Source organism: Brienomyrus brachyistius, unplaced genomic scaffold (assembly GCF_023856365.1).
Source record: "Brienomyrus brachyistius isolate T26 unplaced genomic scaffold, BBRACH_0.4 scaffold36, whole genome shotgun sequence".
Lineage (NCBI taxonomy): Eukaryota > Metazoa > Chordata > Actinopteri > Osteoglossiformes > Mormyridae > Brienomyrus > Brienomyrus brachyistius.
Genome location: NW_026042311.1, coordinates 1921368 through 1941442, shown reverse-complemented (window position 1 = coordinate 1941442; position 20075 = coordinate 1921368). Strand labels below are relative to the sequence as shown.

At 42.9% G+C, this 20075-nt stretch overlaps 2 protein-coding genes across 2 annotated transcripts in view; one reads left to right on the top strand and one right to left on the bottom strand.

Annotated features, from left to right (window-relative positions):
* LOC125721948 (tripartite motif-containing protein 29-like) overlaps positions 1 to 19796 on the top strand; it is a 234386-nt gene extending 214590 nt beyond the window's left edge. Inside the window, exon 6 of the mRNA XM_048998185.1 lies at positions 19673 to 19796. The gene's annotated coding sequence lies outside the window, so the exon portion shown is untranslated. The remainder of the gene's footprint in view (positions 1 to 19672) is intronic.
* Positions 3585 to 4659, bottom strand: LOC125721961 (G-protein coupled receptor family C group 5 member B-like). The gene is made up of 2 exons (XM_048998199.1): positions 3941 to 4659; positions 3585 to 3643 (listed from the first exon to the last, which is right to left on the bottom strand). The coding sequence occupies exon 1, from the start codon at positions 4428 to 4430 to the stop codon at positions 3984 to 3986; it is 447 nt and encodes a 148-aa protein (XP_048854156.1). The 5' UTR covers positions 4431 to 4659; the 3' UTR covers positions 3585 to 3643; positions 3941 to 3983.
* Positions 19797 to 20075: the final 279 nt, after the last annotated feature.

Below are 20075 nucleotides of genomic sequence, written 5' to 3'. Positions count from 1 at the left end.
CAAACAAGTAGTCCACTGAAGACTCGCCAACTCTAAATCCATGAGACGCTGAAAAGTTCTCAGACTGTTACACAGGCCAAAACTCAGCACATTAAATTGGAAAAGGCCTGACGAGTGATAAACGCCGTCTTATGCTTATCTTTTGGATCCACCTCGACTTGCCAGTACCCACTGGCTAAATCCAATATAGAAAACCAGCAAGCCTTGCTCAAACTACCCAACGCATCATCAATTCGGGGTAAGGGGTACGTGTCTTTACGGGTAACATCATTCAATTTGCGATAATCAACGCAAAACCGAAGGCCACCATCTCGCTTCCGTACCAGAACCACCGGCGCTGCCCAAGGGCTATTCGAGGGCTGAATGATGTTATTCTCCAGCATCTGCTTTAAGTGACCAGATACTTCCTCCTGCAAATGGAGGGGGACACGGCGGGGAGGCAACTTTACCGGCTTCGCCTCACCAGTATCAATGTTATACAACATCAGGCGAGTTCTCCCCAAATCTCCCTCTCCGGCACTAAATACAGACAAATTCTTCTGCAACACGGTATAAATACCAGTCATATCGGATGAGGCAAACCCCTTCTGGTGCAATCAAAATATGTTACAAGCCTATCGACTGTCCAGGGCATAACAGAATCCTCCTCATCCTCACCCAGGTCTACATTCTCTGCTTTCCGACTCACCTCAATACCCGTATGCAAGGTACCTACCCTCATCCCCCCATCATTATATTACACTGGCTAGATGCCGAATCCAAAGGCTCCAACATACCCTCAAAAGCAGCCCCACCTGTATTCTCCACCTTACCAGCAATGATTGCCTCACTTCGAGGGGGGGGGGGGATTACAGTATCTTCTGGAACCATGACGACCCGAGGCTTGTCCACATCTGCTGGCACAAGGAGAGGTAATAATTGACCCATAACCCGACACTCCTTCCTACCAAAATCCAACACCACCCCATATTTACTTAGAAAGCTTTTCATCCCCTCTTGCATCTTAGACACCGTGGTACGAAGCGATTTTACCTCCTGCCTTAACTCCTCTACCACCCCCAACAACACCTCCATTTGTTCATCCCTTTCTAATTTATGCTCCACCACTCCCCTCACTTTAACGTCAGGTGGCAAAGAAGTCTGCTCCAAACTTCTCAGCAACTCCATTTCAGAAGCAAGTTCAATGACATCTTCCAGCGTATTAGGCTTGGCACTACACAGGCTAACCCGAAAATCACCGGTAGCAAAATGCGTAATAAACTGGTCTCTTGCCAACAGATCACAAATCCGATGATCAGCCGTGGGATAAGCCCTAGCGGCTAATCTCCGTAAGGCGTTACCAAATTCCCTTGCCGTCTCGCTATGCAGGCGGCGACGGGCGGTAAAACTAGCTCTATTCCAATCACTACTATCACCAGGTTCAAAACACCTTGCAATAGCCGCTTTTAACAACCCATAATTACTTTTAGCCTCACTCGGCATCCCACTATACATCTCTCTAGCACGGCCAGACACCAGCAAAGACTTAAACTTAATTTTCAGAGACTCATCCCACCTGTTTACCTCAGGCGAATAAAATTATTCCGACCAGTCAGACCACTCATGCCCCACACCATTAAAAGTTTCCGGTATAAATATTGGGTGAGCAGGGGGGGCCACCGGGAGACTGAGAAAACACTCTCAAGACGTAACAGGACAATCAGCGCCCTCATAATTAGGAGATTGTACACTATCCTCCACCTCCGATATGTTAAAGCTAATTCTAGGTTTCTAAACGGAAAAACCACAAAGGAAAGAAATGATCCCACCGCTGCCACCAGTCAGACCTACAGTGTGAGGTGTAGAGCTGGGTGGCGTTCGATGCCATTGGCTTTAGATAAACTGAACTGTCAGCGCTGTCACTCTGGCTTCACCATCCCTTGTGGAATTGGAGTGCTGACATTTCAGGGACTCCCCATGCCTGCGTTCCCACTTGCCTCTCCCTCCTACTTATGCTGCCATAGCCATATCTGCCAGAGCTTGCACTTTGCACTTCATATTGCACTCACCTAACTGTTAGCACTGCCTATAGTCTCCCCTATACTTTGACTAATTGCACATTTTATTTCCCCAACTCCTCCTGGGGTGTGCTGCCTGGAGACCTCAATCTATCAAGATTTTCAGCACACCCTGCTACATGTGACATGTACCCATGACGTCCTTGCATCCAGCTCGCGTTCTGCCTGTGCCATCTTCCATGTATGACCCGCTGCCTAATTACTTCTGGTTGCCTGGCGATTGGAAGGAGAGTTGGCACGGGCTTGTCATCACCTCCCTGCTCCCCGGTTGTGCCTCAAATCCTATGATTTGGACAATGTGACTTGGCACTTAGCCATCTCTTCTATTCGACTCTCCCTACCGGCCCCTGGAGGTTGGGCTCCCCCTTTGAGTCTGGTCCCTCCCAAGGTTTCTTCCTTCTAGAGAGTTTTTCCTTGCCACTGTCACCTATGTCTTACTCACTGGGGGCTTTGGGTGGGGATGCTGTAAAGCGCTTTGAGACAATGTATTGTTGGGATAACGCGTCATACAAAAATAAATTTGTTGTTTTTCTGTTTTAAAACCAAATGGGAAAACCGTAAAATCACCTTTTTTTGTTTCTTTGCTATGAGTAAATTCAGATCTAACAGATACCAGAGATGTAAGATACAGCCTAATGTGAACTTTATCTTAATTTTACAACATTAACAGTCCCAGTCATAAGCTTGGAAACACCCACCCTTAGAATGGTGTATTTTTGTAATATTTTCTACATTTTAGGATAAAATATGAAGCCTGATTTTTTGTTTTCTGCTTTTCGCTTTTTCCCCTTCTGACAGAAAAACCAAAAAACGCTGCTGTTGTTTAGTTTTCCTGATTTCGTTTTGGACTGGAAAACCCAAGGACAAACGATACATGGACTTTTTGCATTTGTTTGGCTTTAATGTGTTTGATATAAACCTAGAGTTGAGAACCTACAGATGTGTGTGTTTGTATGAGCAATCCATCCATCCATCCATTTTCCAAACCGCTTATCCTACTGGGTCGCGGGGGGTCCGGAGCCTATCCCGGAAGCAATGGGCACGAGGCAAGGAACAACCCAGGATGTGGGACCAGCCCATCGCAGGGCACATTCACATACCAGTCGGGCAATTTACCAACTCCAATTAGCCTCAGCATGTTTTTGGGCTGTGGGGGGAAACCGGAGTACCCGGAGGAAACCCCACGACGACATGGGGAGAACATGCAAACTCCACACACATGTGACCCAGGCGGAGACTCGAACCCGGGTCCCAGAGGTGTGAGGCAACAGTGCTAACCACTGCACCACCATGTCGCCTGTTGTATGAGTAATATAATGTAAAAATTAAATTCTATTTTATGTCCAGTACAAAAGGCAAGCATATCATACAGGTAAAACACCCACATTTAAAAAATGTTTTCATGAAAGTCTGTAACAGTAGAGTGAAGGAACTGACCAGTGGCTGGGCTACTGATATATGGTATGATGATGACCATTGAATGTTTCTCAACTTTTTAACCCTAAAAAAACACACCACTTCCAGAGATGATGATATATATATTATTTATTTAAAATGTAATGTTTCCTGGGGGCTGGGGAGGACACCTGCAGGAGAGAGACAGATATTGATCATGTAAACATCCTTCAGCAGTGCAGTAGTCATACTTCACATTTTTTTTTGGGATTGTTGGGGGGGGGGGGGGCACATGCAGCCATGGTACCTAAGCTCTGCTCAAGTGAGATCTGTGTTACAGGGAAAGGTCCATAGACCTTGTTTATATGCTGCTGTTCCACAGACTTCCAGTAGGGGCTCCATGTGAGGAAAGAGCGAGGGCTATGCTCTCTCTCAAGTACACACAGAGTCACAGAGTAGGTCAAAGAAGCGAAAACAAAGTACCATACCTGAGTTGTTGTCACTGAACACGAAGTCCCGGTTTGCTCCAAACTACAGGTGAGAAAGGCCCTCCTCTAAACTGGCCTCTCTCATGCGGGACGGGGGCCGTAAGGTGGCGTGGACCTCAGGAGCAGCGTGCAGCAGTATGAGCAGCCATGCCTGTGCCAGCAGCACCACTGCCTGTACCCGGTTGTCCCATGTTGGGGACAGGCCAAGCGCCGCGTTGCCATACAGGCAGAAGGTGATCCAGGCCACCCACAGCAGGACTGAGGCCAGGCAGGTGATGAGCAGCCACGTGGTCCTGCACCTCCACCGTGGCTGCTGCCTCCACAGACTGCAGGCCGCCCCCACCAGTGCTGCCAGGAGCAGGACCAGCACATAAGTGGTGGCCAGCGCAAAGTCCAGCGGCTGGTATTCACAGGCTGGCTGGCATGTGGACATCGTGGCTAGAAGGATCCACTCCGGATCCAACACGGCCAAGGCCACCGCCAGCCCCATTAGTTGACCTGTGCTGGGGCTATGAGCACCTTGTCCCAACCGGCGCAGTCGCAGACCATGAAACACGAGGCATGTGTTGCAGATAGCAAGCAACACCCCCCTCAGGACACGCCGGGCGAAGCAGAGGCTCTCTTGCTGCTCAGCGATGTATCCCAGGCTGAGGCCACAAAGCCCAAATATGGCAGCGAGCAGCAGGAGTAGCGGCGCCACCCCGCTGCGCTCCTCAGCCTCTGTGAGAAAACACTCTCTAGACGTAACAGGACAATCAGCGCCCTCATAATTAGGAGATTGTACACTATCCTCGGCCTCCGACATGTTAAAGCTAATTCTAGGTTTCTAAACGGGAAAACCACAAAGGAAAGAAATGATCCTACCGCTGCCACCAGTGCAACTAACCTAAACTAGCGTCAGAGGCTGTGAAAGGAGAACAGATCACCACCAGACTGCAGCTAAAAGTACAAAGATACTTTTATTCAGTACAATTCATGCAGCGACCCGTTGGGTTGGATCTGGATTCACAAAGAGTTCGGTCCCGCTTTCTCCCCGTAGCACACCACCCCTTTTTAAGCGTGTGTTAACCCACGCTACCACACAGTAAATCCCGCACCACACAACATCCCCATTAGGGCACGGCACACCAATAGCACTGCAATGCACAGTAATCCCCACACTTCGGGCACAGGCAAGCGTTACGGGACCAGAACCGCCTACTGTATATAGTCCTGTCCCGACCCTAAGCGGTTACACTGCGCATTTAAACCACACGTAACACACATACAATAAAGACATAGTTAAAACAGAACACCCCCTCCCCCCCAGGGATCAGGACCCTCCCCCGGGGAAGGAACAATCACACCGGTCCGTCACCTAGAACGTCCCACGGAAAGGGAATCCCACCCCCCCACCGCCAATCCGTCCCTATGAGGGTGCCGCTACTCCCGTCTATCAACCACCCCGTCTAAGCAGTGGTCATAGCCTCCTACCCCCACTGTCCTGACTGTCCTCGCCCTACCGCACCGGGAACTGTCCCTACCGCCCACTCTCTGGCTTCACCGCCGGCCGCCCTAAACGGCATGCGAGCGGCACCTCCCCCGGGACCCAACGCGTACGGTGCCTACCAGACCAAATCTCCCTAACGCGCCTCCCACTCCCTCTATTAACCCCAGATCCCTCACAACCCAGGTGTAGCCACTTAATTAACTATTACCTTCCACGCCCATCCCTCACCCTCCACATGCACACATATCATCATTACACAGTATTTGAGGGATGGAGGGATGAGAAGAGTGGGATGGAAGGAAATATAAGGAGAAGGAGGTTCCTCGGAGCTCCGAGATGTGTTTGGCTGTAATAAATCTGGAATATAGCTATATGACATAGTTTTTGATAACACCAGCATTTATTTTTTAGGTTTGTCGAGCTCCGTCAAAACAATTAGAACGAGTCCCTTATGTAACTGGAACCCCTCTCACATGTAAACACAGTGACACGCTACAGCGTTGGTTTGTTGTCTGAGGCTATGATACTGACCATAAACACATTCTCAAATTTCACTGCACCAATCACAGCATATGCAGGCAGAAAAATCATAGCAAACAACATTCAGCATTAGACTCTAAAACCGTCTGTAATGTCTGTGTTTATCCAGTGGACCATAAATTAAAATAAGCTTTCCTATTTCAGTTTCTTTCAGATGTTATAAAGTAGTAAATAAAGAATCATATTAATTAAACCATGTATTACTGACTATCAGACAACTTCAACAAGTTACCAAATGGATGCAAAATCAAAGATATTCATTTGCGCCTGGCACTAACCATGTACTCCTTCACAGTACTAAGCCATAGAAAGGGCCCCAATGAAACCCCTGCATTCCTGCATCGCAGATACTCTAATCTCAGCATTTATAAGATTATATTTGTACTACCTGCCAATTTTTATATTAGATGAGACTAAAAATTGAGAAATATCTATATGCAGAAGTAGTTTTTCCTGATAAGAAGGATAATATCAAGACTGTCAGCATTTACAAATCGAATTATGACATATCTGAGTAGCCCAGACTGTCCGGAAAATGGCTGACTAATGTACATACAGTGTAATAAACTTATAATCAAATGGATAGAAAAACGCTCAATAATGGACAGGATTCAAAGGGTAAATAAGGTGCATCATGTGGAAGAGAAGTTAGGTGGCGTTGGGGTAATTTGTGAGTTTCATCTGGTAGCTAGAAGGGAATAAACAGGGCGTTGGGGGGGGGGGGGGGACTTCTCCGGGGGCTACATCGCTCTACCTTTTTTTGAAATTATCTATTTAAAAAAAAAAATCTTTTCTTCTTACACTATAATGGCAGGTTTAGGACTAATACAGTACAGTCATAACCAGTGTCAAGGATTCTATGCATCGCTACACAGAGACAAGTCCATATATTGAGCCCAAGGCTAAAATTGTGGTTTACTTACAAGTGCACTTTGCTGGGCAGTGGGGGTGTTTGTCCTTCTCTGCTCACATTTTCCCCTCTTATCCTGTCTTCTCCTCCACAGCCCTTCCTCCTTCTCTCTGTTGGTCCTATATTCCCTCCCCTCCAGTCATCTATGTTCTCTGTAGTCTCTCCTCTTCTCCCATTCTTCAGTTATACTCTCTTCTCCGCTCTCCCTGTATCCCTCCTGTCTTCTGGTCCTGTCGTCTCTTCTCCAGTCATCCCCTGCTTCTCAGTCATCTCTGCATCTTTTCTCTCATTTGTTTGCTTATTCTTTGATTGTTTGTGTTATTCGTTAACCCACCACCCCATGCTGGATGAGTCTTGATGTTTTTTGTTCTTTTTAAAGTTAGGCTTCTTCCTTTGTTTTTGTGCCATATCTTCTGCCCTCTTCTGGTTGCGGCAGTACATGACACGGATGGAAAAATAGGGTTTATTACAACTCACACATCAAAACCAAAAGGATCAGGATGGATCCAAAATAAACAGCAAATGACCAGGAATGAACTAAATGATGGAATAAACACAACTGGAGAACTATATACATACATACAGCTATAATGAACCATGAAACAACAGAAGCAGAACAGGCACTTAAATACACAGCTAACAAGACACAGTGCAGGACAGTGAGAATCATAACCAATAACAAGGACTGAGGACAACCCAGGAACAGGTGTTACAGTTAAACAGCACTGGTGAAATCAAAGTGGCCTTTCAGCCACATGGTCAGCTCTGCATCGCCCTCTGCTGTTTGCATTAGAAGCTGCTTGAAATTCCCACTCTCCTTACCAACACCTCGAAAAGCCAGGCCTTGCCGTGCCAAGTACTTAACTCCAGAAGATTTTTCCTCACTTGCTGCTGCTCTTTCCAGCTCATCTGAAGGTTGATTATTAACAGGATTGATCTTCTGAATCCATGTCATCAGTGCTAATCTGTGGCACTGCCTGTCTTTATGTGCACTGAATTTCCCCAGTGCCTTTTCCAGTTTCGCATGCCAGTCTTCACAAGAGCTGAATCTGTCTTTCATGCCAGTTTAGACATTTGTGTTACAAATTATTTTGCACAGTAGAAACAAAGAACCCCCCTTAAGACGAGGGGGGGCTGTAAGGGAGCCCAGTGTGATCTTTAAACCATTTCTCCTGAAAGCAGGGTCTCCTGTTTGATAGACGTGACATTTACATTTGGCTGATTTGGTGAAGGTCCAAGCTCCTCCCCCCTCCTCCCTAATACACCTTCATCTTCACCTGCCTGTCTGCTCTCTCTCTCTCTCTCTCTCTCTCTCTCTCTCTCTCTCTGTCATTGACTCACACTCAGTCTCCCTGATTAAATGCTGTATCTGAAATACACACCACAGGCCAAACTAAGAAGCATATTAAACTAACATCAGGATCAGGCTGCTGTGACGTCATTATTCACTCTTATACTACGGGACCGTTGAATGCTTGAATCTGATTGGCTGACGAACGTTCTGAGGTGTGCAATTATTTTCAGATAACCGCACGGCGAACGTAGTTCCGGGCAGCTCTCTTGACCGCATTACAGTTCCATATCACTTCGCATAGTTAACTGTAATAACGGAAATTAGCATACAGTACCTATACAGCACACAGGACTAACAAAAACAACAACATGACAGACAATTTTCCGAAAGTAAATTTTAATATTTACGGTGAATATGAAACTGGGCTGCAGCAGTATTAGTTAGCCTAGTGTACCAACTTAAAGGCTACACATGACATTTCTCACTAGCGAGGTAATAACAGCGCTGCATCTTAAAGCAGACTTACAGTTTAGAGACGGTGCTTCAGAACACTGTTGAGGGACACACAGAGGTAGCCTAATTCATAAAAGCTCTCTCTCCCTGTTTCTCTTTCTCTGTGTGTCTCTCTCGCTCTCTTTCTAATAACTTCATTATTAACTGCATTAGTCTGCTATCAACGGCTCAAGCCTCCATTGCCAGCTTTAAAATGACGTTTTGGAACTAGCAAAAGTGTCGTTGGATGAGATGCGGAAGAAATAATCCTACTCACAATAGCGATTTAAGTAGAAAAACCGGACGAATCCCTTGAAATATATAATCTGATCGATGTCTTGAGGTGTGGCAACCGTAGTATAAGCGGAATAATTGACTCCGGACCGTTGAATTATTAGAAAATAATGCACACCCGAGGTGTAACGGCCACTCCGCTTCGCGTCGTGGCCGCATTACCACCTCGGGTGTGCATTATTTTCTAATAATTCAACGGCCCGTCGTCAATTATTCCTTACTTAACCATCAATATTTGCTCCTTTTCTCACTCCCCTCCATGTCGCCTGCATTCTCTGCCATCAGCAGCCTCTTGCTGTCTCTCCCTCTTCATCTTTACTCTCAGCACAGCAGAGTTTACATGAAAGCAGTTATCAGTAAACAAGTGGTGCTTCTTGGCATGATGCTCAGGAATGGATTTCTAAGGATTTGTTACCTGAATGGGAATGATTAATATATGAAGAATCTTTGACTCACATACTGTATACGTCTATCATCTGACTGGCACTAATTATCTCACTGTCTCTACTTACTTTTCTGCTTTTCTGTGGTTGCCCAAAAACTCACGATTGTCACACTTCCTCTTCAGGATTACAGACTTTCATGAAAACATTTTTTAAATGTGGGTGTTTTACCTGTGTGATATGCTTGCCTTTTGTACTTTATGAAGGACATAAAATAGAATTTAATTTTTACATTATATTACTCATACAACAGGAGGCATGGTCCTGCAGTGGTTAGCACTGTTGCCTCACACCTCTGGGACCTGGGTTCGAATCTCCGCCTGGGTCACATGTGTGTGGAGTTTGCATGTTCTCCCCATGTTGTCGTGGGGTTTCCTCCGGGTACTCCGGTTTGCCCCCACAGTCCAAAAATATGCTGAGCCTAATTGGACTTGCTAAATTGCCCATAGGTGTGCATGTGTAAGAGTGAATGGTGTGTGAGTGTGCCCTGCGATGGGCTGGCCCCACATCCTGGGTAGTTCCCTGCCTCGTGCCCATTGCTTCCGGGATAGGCTCCGGACCCCCCCGCGACCCAGTAGGATAAGTGGTTTGGAAAATGGATGGATAATAATAATAATAACAAATAATGATGATAATAATAATTGCACTGTGTCCAATGACTGCGAGTTACTGTAAAGAGTAAAGTACACGTAACTGGACATGTCTGTATTATTTTGGTTTATACTTATTAATCCATTAATTCTAACTTTTGTACTTTAAATGGACAGAGTACAGTTATTATTATTAGGACAAGTATTGTGAGGGAACGCAAAACTATTGAGAGGAAACACAAAACAATTAAAAATATATTTTCTCACCCTGACATCTAAGGGACTCCATATACTGCAGATGATCTATAGAAAAAAATCACAAATACATCACTATCAACAAATATGTGGTTTTATTTAAATTATTGGGACTCAAAGGAAAATGGCTCTTCGCAATTTTCTTTTGAACCGTAATCATAGGCTAATTGATTAAACATAAGTATTGATTTATTTCCATGACAACATTGTATATAATACTTATTTTGTCACCCTGGTCTATTTCATTACATATAAGAGAAGGCACACAGAATAATAACCAAAGGGTGAAGAATTTGATTGTGATTTTATTTTGAAAGATCACTTTATTATGGAAGGCCATTTGGGACTTAACATCTACTTTGACGCCCATGTCAACACGTCAAACAAATTATGTCTTAACACGTATATTACTTACGTGTTAAGCCATTCGGACATCTTAACACGTCTTAAAACTGCATGTTAATGCGGCCAATTTGAACCTCTTAAGACGTTTGTACCTTTAATGCATCTATGCTATTGGTTGGCATAAACGTACACACCCCTTTTGACGTAAGGGCTATACGTATGCAGTACATGCCCTGTACGTTGTAGTCATGTGGTCTCTACGTTCAGCCATGTGAGTCCTACGTTGTTATTACGTATAGGCAACGTATGTATTACGTGTCAAACGTGACTGTGATGTTGTTTTCGGCACAGTCCATTTCTTGGAGGGGTGAATCACAGGTTTATTTAAACTGGCAGAACAGTTATCTTTAAATCTTTACAAAGTATAACTGGCAGTTTTAACATTTAATGAAACTGGAGCAAAAATGGTAAATCTGGCTAATATTGATTTAATTGCACTGGTGTCTTTGTGGTGAACAGTGCAGATGAGCTAAACTTATCATTTTGATCACTTTCTGTTCTGCATTAACAGCAAAAACTATATATTCAGCAAAGAAACGTATGTAGTTATTCATTTATTTGTAATAAGGAGTTTATAGTGAATGGTCATAGCAACAGTATGAATGGCATCAATAATTTAGCTGCCTTATATTTTACCGGATGTACGTCGCATAGCCATTCTAGATATCTGAAATGACAATTGTGGATAGGAAGAATGTCATTGTGGATATCTGAAATGCTCTCTTTGACTAGGAAGAATTGAAGTAGAGATATCTGCAATACATATCCAGTCTAGCGATTAAATGTTAAAACTCCATACTTTTGCATGTATTGTTCCTGTGCTGCAGTATTAAACTATTTTAAAATGCAAAATAATTATTCTGTGACTGCATTGTTAATTTTTTTCCCACGTATTTTAAACAAATCTAATAAAAAACTGTAAAAACATGGAACAGATCAGGCACTGACAGTCAATCAGCCACCTGAGGTCATTATCTAGTGACCGAGGAACATTTTTCTCTTCTTGCAATGACTGTCTGCAAGGCTTCCCCATAAAACCGATAAAGTGGTAGCACCCAATTTTAAACATGTTAAGACGTTCAGATTGGCCGCGTTAACACGTAGTTTTAAGACGTGTTAAAACGTCCGAACGGCTTGACACGTAAATAATGTAAGTGTCAAGTACATCATTTGCTGACAATTACTTTGACAGCTGGGAGGACGACACAGAGTAGATGAATTGATCATATTGAGGGGTTGTGCCATTGCCTTTCTCTGTCCATGTCCTTGTGTTCTACACCACACCTTTGTTTCCTGTAAACCTGCGTTAGGCTCTTTCTGTACCTTTCCGACACAGAAACCTTTTCATAACATGAATTTATAATTGTCTTCTCACTCGAGTATGAATGATGCTTAGATATAATCTATATAATATAAATTTGATATATACTATATATGTGCACCCCACAGAAATCTCCACAATTGTAGAGGTACATATGGTCTCTATGCTTTTCCTAGAGAGCCCAGGCATAGAGAAGACACAAAATAATCAGTTTTCCACAGCATTTTCCTCCAAGCCTTCTCTAGTAAAACCAGAGACTATACCATCTCGCGTAGTCACTGGCTAGCATGCAAAGAGCCATTTCTGTGGTTTTTGTTCTCTTGCCCCATTCATCACAATCACGGTGGATTAAAAGAAAAAGTCAAAAACAGTACTGTGTCATGCTATGTGTCTATGTGTAATAGGATTGCAGATTAGCTTAATGGACAGTCACCCCTGTTTAATTTTTTTACAGATTTTCTGAATGCTTAAACACTAAAAATGATTCTTATAAAACTATTAATAGTTATAGCAAAATTACTCACTGTTTTGCACTCAGTTTGCACTTTTGTAACACACAATTTGCAAATGTGTAAATACAATCCACTGCACAGCACTCTTTCTGTGGAACTGTAAACACAACTCACTGTTTTACACACAATTTCCAAATGATCAACACATTCCTAGTAAAACTATACACATTTATGGCTATTGTTTACACTATTTTGCCAACTGTCTGGCCACACTGGCACATGAGAAAACGGTTTTAGATAATTAGTTCACTTTGCAATCAGCATGAGAGCTAAAAATAAGCCACAGGTACAGTAAGCTTTCAGTGTGGAGAACAATGGAGGGAGAAGGAAGACTGAGAAGAGTGAGAATTAGAGAAGGGCGAGGAAAAGGATGAAGACTAGGAGGTGAATTTAGAGGATGAGGAGGTGAAGAGGAAGGAGGAAGGGTAAGAAGAAATATAATAACTGATGTCATCAGAGCTACAACAGTGGATCATGTGATCAACCATGGAATGACCCTGAGGGAAGCTGGCCAATGGGTTCAGCCTGACCTGAGCCGCTACGCTGTAGCAGGCATCATAAGGACGGTTCCAAATGAGAATCGGTTAGTACAGTTACTTCACAGTACGTTTTGTAGTGGTACCATACTGTAATGAGAATCGGTTAGTACAGTTACTTCACAGTACGTTTTGTAGTGGTACAATACTGTAATGAGAATCGGTTAGTACAGTTACTTCACAGTACGTTTTGTAATAGTACTATACTCTAATGAGAAACACAACTATGCTGTATAGGTAAAAACTGAAATGGTTACTCTACAGACCTGCTAGACATCCAGAACCTGGGGGCAGAGGAAGAATGTTCACTGAAGAACGAGAGACCCATATAGTTAATATGGTGATCACAAATAATTCCATTAGGCTACGAGAAATACAGCAGCGTATAATAAAGGATGACACCATCTCCCAAAACATGAACAATGTGAGCATCTCTGCATTATCTCGTGTACTGGCATGCAACAGAATCAGGATGAAGCACATTTACAGAGTCCCTTTTGAAAGAAACAGTGAACGCGTTGGCATGGCAGGAACATTATTGGACACGGTGCCATAACCAATGTCCCAGGACAGCGTGGTGGTAACATAACTATGTGTGCAGCTATAAGTCAGAACGGTGCTGTTCACCATCATGCAACCCTGGGCCCATGTAACACTGCACACATTATTACATTCCTGGACAGTCTACATCATATGCTCACTAATGTTCACAGACCAGTTATGTCATCATATGGGACAATATTAGTTTCCATAGGACTGCTTTAGTTCGCAACTGGTTTACAGTCGCCCACTCTTCACTGTACTCAACCTCCCGCCTTACTCTCCATTCTTGAATCCGATTGAAGAATTCTTCTCTGCCTGGTGCTGGAAGGTCTATGATCGTCATCCCCATCAACGCATGGCTCTTTTACAGGCAATGGAGGAGGCATGCGAGGATATTGACCAGGCATCATGTCAGGCCAGGATAAGGCACTCCAGGAGAGTTTCCCCGGTGCCTTGGACTAGAAAGCATTGCATGTGATGTTGATGAAATTCTGTGGCCGGACGCAAAGAGACGACAAGAATGATTTTTTTTCTCTCTCTCAGTGAAATTGTATGTTGTCTTATGTTTCTTTTGATGCATGTGAATAAACATTCATACTTGAAATTTGAATCTTGAATTGTGTTTACAGAACTATTTATGACAAAAGTATGACCTCAAATTGACATACCTCGTGCACAGAGAAAGCAAAAGCCAGATGTGTTTTCCATTCCTACCATCAGTGTGTAGTTAGTGCATTGTGTGCTTATTAAGATGATGGTTTGTGTTAACTGATTGGTACAAAAATAAAATTTTTCCAAAGGTTTGAAGAGTTAAGCAAGATTTATTAGCTTTTGCAAGAGACCTACAACATTTTGCTGATTTGGTGGTTTTTTTATTTGTGTGCAGAGTTTTTGCAAAATAGCCAGTAGTTACAAAAATGTGTTTAAGCCACCAGAAAAAAAATGTGTGTGCTTTGGTGCACATCCATCCATCCATCCATTTTCCAAACCGCTTATCCTACTGGGTCGTGGGTGGTCCGGAGCCTATCCCGGAAGCAATGGGCATGAGGCAGGGAACAACCCAGGATGGGGGGCCAGCCCATTGCAGGGCACACTCACACACCAGTGACTCTCACACACACACCTACGGGCAATTTAGCAACTGCAATTAGCCTCAGCATGTTTTTGGACTGTGGGGGGAAACCAGAGTACCCGGAGGAAACCTCACGACGACATGGGGAGAACATGCAAACTCCACACACGTGACCCAGGCAGAGACTCAAACCCGGGTCCCAGAGGTGTGAGGTAACAGTGCTAACCACTGCACCATCATGCCGCCCCCCATAAATTCATTTTTCCATTTTTATTTTCAATAATATTGATGTTAACTCAGCATCTTATTTTCAATGTTGAAAAAGTCACTTTATATCAAGGTTTCGCCACCATTAATTTTTCAATATTGAACATCTGACCAAAAATCTATTCAGTTTCAATGCTGATAATTTATCACTGACCATAATTCAATGCATTTAACTATACTTCAACGCTGAAACAATAACATGATGCTATCTGGGCTATGAATAATTATTTCAATTGATATACAGATTCCAAGCCCATATAGGTGACACACAGGTACATAATGGGCGTCTTATGTCTGAGGTAGCCAGCTACTGTGTTTGATAACCCACCATTATAATAATAGTTTCCTTGCACCAGTATAAAAGTAAACCAATTGATCCCTCTTACAATAACCTGTGGTATGAAACTAAATAAAATGTATTGTACCAGTCTTGGGGAAAACCAGTGAGAATCCACTGTGAAACAGCACTGCGCAAATTCTCATGTGTTCCTAATGACAAGGGCAAGACTGGTAATCAAACTAGCCTCTCAGCAGGAGTGTTAGTGTAAAAGTAGGGCTTATTGACACAGATAATAAAGCTTGTTAGAATGCGTAACATAATTATTTAGCTGGGCCCAGAAGAGGTGAGAGCTCCCCTAGTGGCTACAGGAGTGCATTTTCCCCAAAGCAGGTATAATGGATGGTGGTCTTATTGCTTTTAGACCACAACTTGGGATAGAAGAACAAATCAAATTATTTTCCTCATTTAATATTCAGATTTTAATTGGGCTTAAATTTTAGAACACAGTGTGTTCTAGGATGGTACGTTATGGATATTAGTCTCTACCACATTCTAACGCTATAAATCCGGACCTTTTCCTATGTTTGATTTGGTGGCTGCCAGGCGTTCTGAGTAGTATAGTGACTATGGTAGGCGTGTGATTCCCTAAGGAATTTTTTGTTCTGTTCTGTGTGGCAAATACATATAATGCTGACATTTTTCCTGGAAGATTTGGGATTTTTCATCCCGTGCCTTAAGGTATTTCTCTCCAGCTCTAGGGAGTCTCCCCCGAAAACACCAGTCACTCACTAGCCTTACACTTATGCTTGCTGACTTATTCAACACCATGAATGGATTAACAGAAAAACAGAAACCTATTAAAAGGCTGCACCATATCATGATATGCAAATAAACATCCAGCATCATTGTTTCACAGGGAAGTACATTATTTATTGATAATTATAACCCTAACCCTTACTTCTCAGCTTGACAAACATAAGGTGCGGCGCGTGAGCATGTGAACTGGTTGAAATGCAAGTGTCTCACAGTCAATGCATAAGACTTGAGAGCCCTGACTTTACTTATATAGCCCACAACATGTTTATGATTCATAAATAAATCTGGCCAGCAAATCGGTCTTTCATTTTCCACAGAATAAAAAGAACGATAATGTTATCCCGCTGATAATTGCAGGCGCGTTTCACCCCCGGCACTGGCTGGAGACACAGGCAAAAGGCATACAATCTTATTGAGGTACAAAAATTATTCCATCTACTCTGCACTTCTGCATAACTTCCATCATAGTGCCAGTTTTTGCGGTCAGCAAGTTTATTACTGTAAGCGCCTCCACAGTAGTGCCTCTGAGGAACTGAACCGGACTTCCGATGGTGTCTCTCACATGCACATCATACATATATATATATATATATATACACTCACTCTCTCCGGGTCTTTCACATGATATGTGGTCAGCCACTATATGGGAGGGATATTCAGGCATAAATTAAGGGCATATTTACAAGCCGCACTAGTGTACCTATGTAACCGGTCATTCCCTGCCTATACTCTGCATTGTGTTTTGGGGTGTTATCAGGTGTGTGTGGGGTGCAGGAGGAAGGGATATTACAGACGCCGTTGTCGTTCCTGGATTTTATTGAAACTGTTGGGAACAATAAGGAAAGGGGTAAAATTCATATGCTCTGGCCCTCTCTGCACAAAGTAAAACAATGTATATACTTATGTATAGACGTGTTTTCTATCTCTGCTCATGATGAATAATAAATCAAATATAATATATAATATATGGGTCATAATTATACAATTGATTTACTAACTCGGGGGACCCTGCCACTAGATCCTCACCTCTTCCCGCGTGTGCAATACACCAAAGGGAAGAGGAAATGAGGTCGGGACCCTTATAAAGGGGAAAAGACAGAGGGAGGGGCGATGCCGGACAAAAGCATCATGGGAGAAGTTTAAAGGATATTGTACCCATCAGGTTAGACAGAAGAAGGAAAACAGAATCTTGTATAATTATAAATTAAAAGTAAAATAACAACCTGTTACACGTCACCTACACTTCAGACTTCATCCTCAAAATCAAAGCAGTATTAACACAAGCAACATGTTCCATCTCTTAAATCCAATCTAACTTTTAAAAATAAAGTCTGTTTCAACTGGACTTTTATCTAAGAAAAACAAACATTTTATGTTCGAGTTGTTATAAAACTACTGAAACAAATAATTGGCTATACTGCAGTTCCGCTGTCTTGTTTGGCACCCTAAATTATGTCCTGCATTCTGTGGAAACAAATGAAGGCTGAGGAATGTTACGTAACAGCTAGAATGCAAAAACTCTATCTGGTGTAATTCAGTGCATAAAACCAATGGTCTTAAGTGTGGTGTCTTCTTCGTAACACTCCCTGACTTTTCTATCCATGACCATGAGATAGGGTGGGCTGCTTTTCTTCCTTCCTTTGACTAGTATTCCTCCCTTTCCTCCCAGCCTTGGTTGGTGGGTCAGGCAGCATCACCTTCTTTTAATAGACCCAGGTGTCATTTATCTTGAAATTAGGTTCAAGTGCAGAAAATGATCTAGCAGAAGTCTTAGACAATCTCTGAATTACAGAGAAATCTGATTTATTCTGAAACTGTGAGAAATTGTTCATCTGTATTTTGCTGCATTGCTAATTGTTGATGTGTGTGCCCTCCTTGTGCAGTAAAGGGGAGATCACATGCAGAGCTGGTTTTCTGTAGTTTCTTAGCCTGAATTAAAATAAAATATTCTCTTCATATAGGAACCAAGTCTCTGGCTGGAAATGTCTACAAAAGGTCCATCTTCTTTTGCCGTATCAACACTTAAATGAGAAAAGCAGACAGGGAGAGTATAGGTGACTGCAGTGACTGTCCTTCCATGCCATCCATATGTACAAGGGGTATGACCAGAGTACACATGTACAAAAAATTATATATCAAAAGCAAGTACCTTTGTTGAAACGTGAAGGTAATCGTTTACAGCATAACAATTCCATCCTAAAAAAAAGAATTTGTCTGTGTATTGCCTAGGAACTGCTACAATGTTAAAATGGTAAATCCCAACCAACCAGAGCAAGAACTGACACGTTATTTAAGAACTGAAAGAAGGAGAAAATTGAAAACTTTCTTCGAGGGATCAATAACATATATGTTTTGTTTCCCACGGTCCTGTTACTAATTCAAATCTTAAATCCTGTACTTTGATATTTTGGGCTGAATGTAATGACAGCAAACGTAACAGCTGCCTCAATGCAGGTGAAGGCAGCCCAGAGGGTCCAAGAGGTCAGTGGTCAATTACTGCATAAGGATCAAATCTGCAATCAGAAAATTACTGCATACATGCCTTTATATTACGGTCAAGCGGAGAGTCAGAGCAGTTTCCATAGAAACAACGTAAACAAACTTTACCGTTTGAAGCACAACAAACTCTGAGTGAAAATGGCGCAGAGGTGAGTAGCTTGTTAGCTCTCCAAAATGTCTTTGAATTCTTCAACTGATGTTGTGCTACTTCGATTATTTAGCCTTTTATACTATAATGACATAGTAAATGTCTATAATACAATAAAAAACATTACATTTTTTTTAATATTACATATTTTTTAACGTCATTTAAAGTGCAGTGGTTTTTATTGCTACTGTGGTTGCTAATATTTAAATAATGACAGACTATTTGGTTAGTAAATTCATCTCAAACATGCTAGTTTAGTAGGGCTTCCCAACCTTTCGATATCCGCGGATCAGTTTCCGTCGTAGAAAAGTGTCACGGATGGGTAAGACGGCGGTATAATTTGGGGGTTCCCACGCCGAGCGGCGGGAGATTGACGGTGTATACGGACATGCGGGGCTAATGGCGTATTTCCGTACATAAATACGGGCAGCTTTCTTTCCAAAACGGCGCGATCCCCTAATAAACGGGACGGCTGGCTCCTCTACCCCCGGTTGTCTGCCGCCCGGTGCAATACTCCGCGCGGACGGTACCGGAACACCGACCGGAAGTTGGGACCCCCTACTGTACAGGGTGGTAGGTAAATTGTTAAAAAAAATTGGGGCATTACTTTCGGAGTAGGCTAGATGCTTCTAAGTTTATCATTACATCTATTTACATTGTTACACAGGATTAACACTTTCAAATATTCTTAGCTTGGTTAGTGTTAACTCAGTTCTTGGTAGTATTCATCTGGGTATTCATTTGATGTGGAGCACAGTTGTTTCGTATTTGATTCTAGTTATAATTTGGTGACATTACTGTTTAATATGCTATTGCACTTACAGTATCGTGCATTTTACAGTAGATTTTTTTTGCAATCTTGCTCGCTGTTTCTTTTATTCTTTCTTTTTTATATATGTGAACCCTGTAATTATTTATTATAATAATTATAACAATTGTATTTTCTGTATGGTTGAAGAATTTCCAGCTCTTTATTTATTTTATTATCTCTCTTAAGTGCTGGTTAATCTCTCATTTATTCCCCAGAGAGCGAATTGAGAGAGCTGATCGATGGACCAACACCCAACACTGGGAAGCCTGGAACCTGTGGGATGAAGTGATCAACTGGGGAGAAGGTGTGGAGGAGTTCTCACCAGTGACACTCCCCACTGTCCAGGCTGGGGGGGTTAAGGGGGGATTTGGGGGGTCTACTGATTTGGGTAAGGGAGGGGAGAGTGTGGGAAAGGATGGACTGCTAGCCAGCACTAGTATTTCATCTCAAAGTCTTCAGAGTAATTACGGCCTTTCATCTGAAGACTGGGAAATTTATAAAACTTGCTACCTTAACAAAAAAAAGAAAGTCAGGAAGGACCGGACAAGCCGGGGGGAGGGTGAGGTAAGGGGGCAGAGTAGTGAGGAATATGTGGAGGTACCAGAGTGGGGAACATTT

Bases quoted from the DNA above. Each gene is read 5' to 3' on its own strand.
- LOC125721961 (XM_048998199.1), bottom strand. From the start codon at position 4,430: ATGGGGCTGGCGGTGGCCTTGGCCGTGTTGGATCCGGAGTGGATCCTT.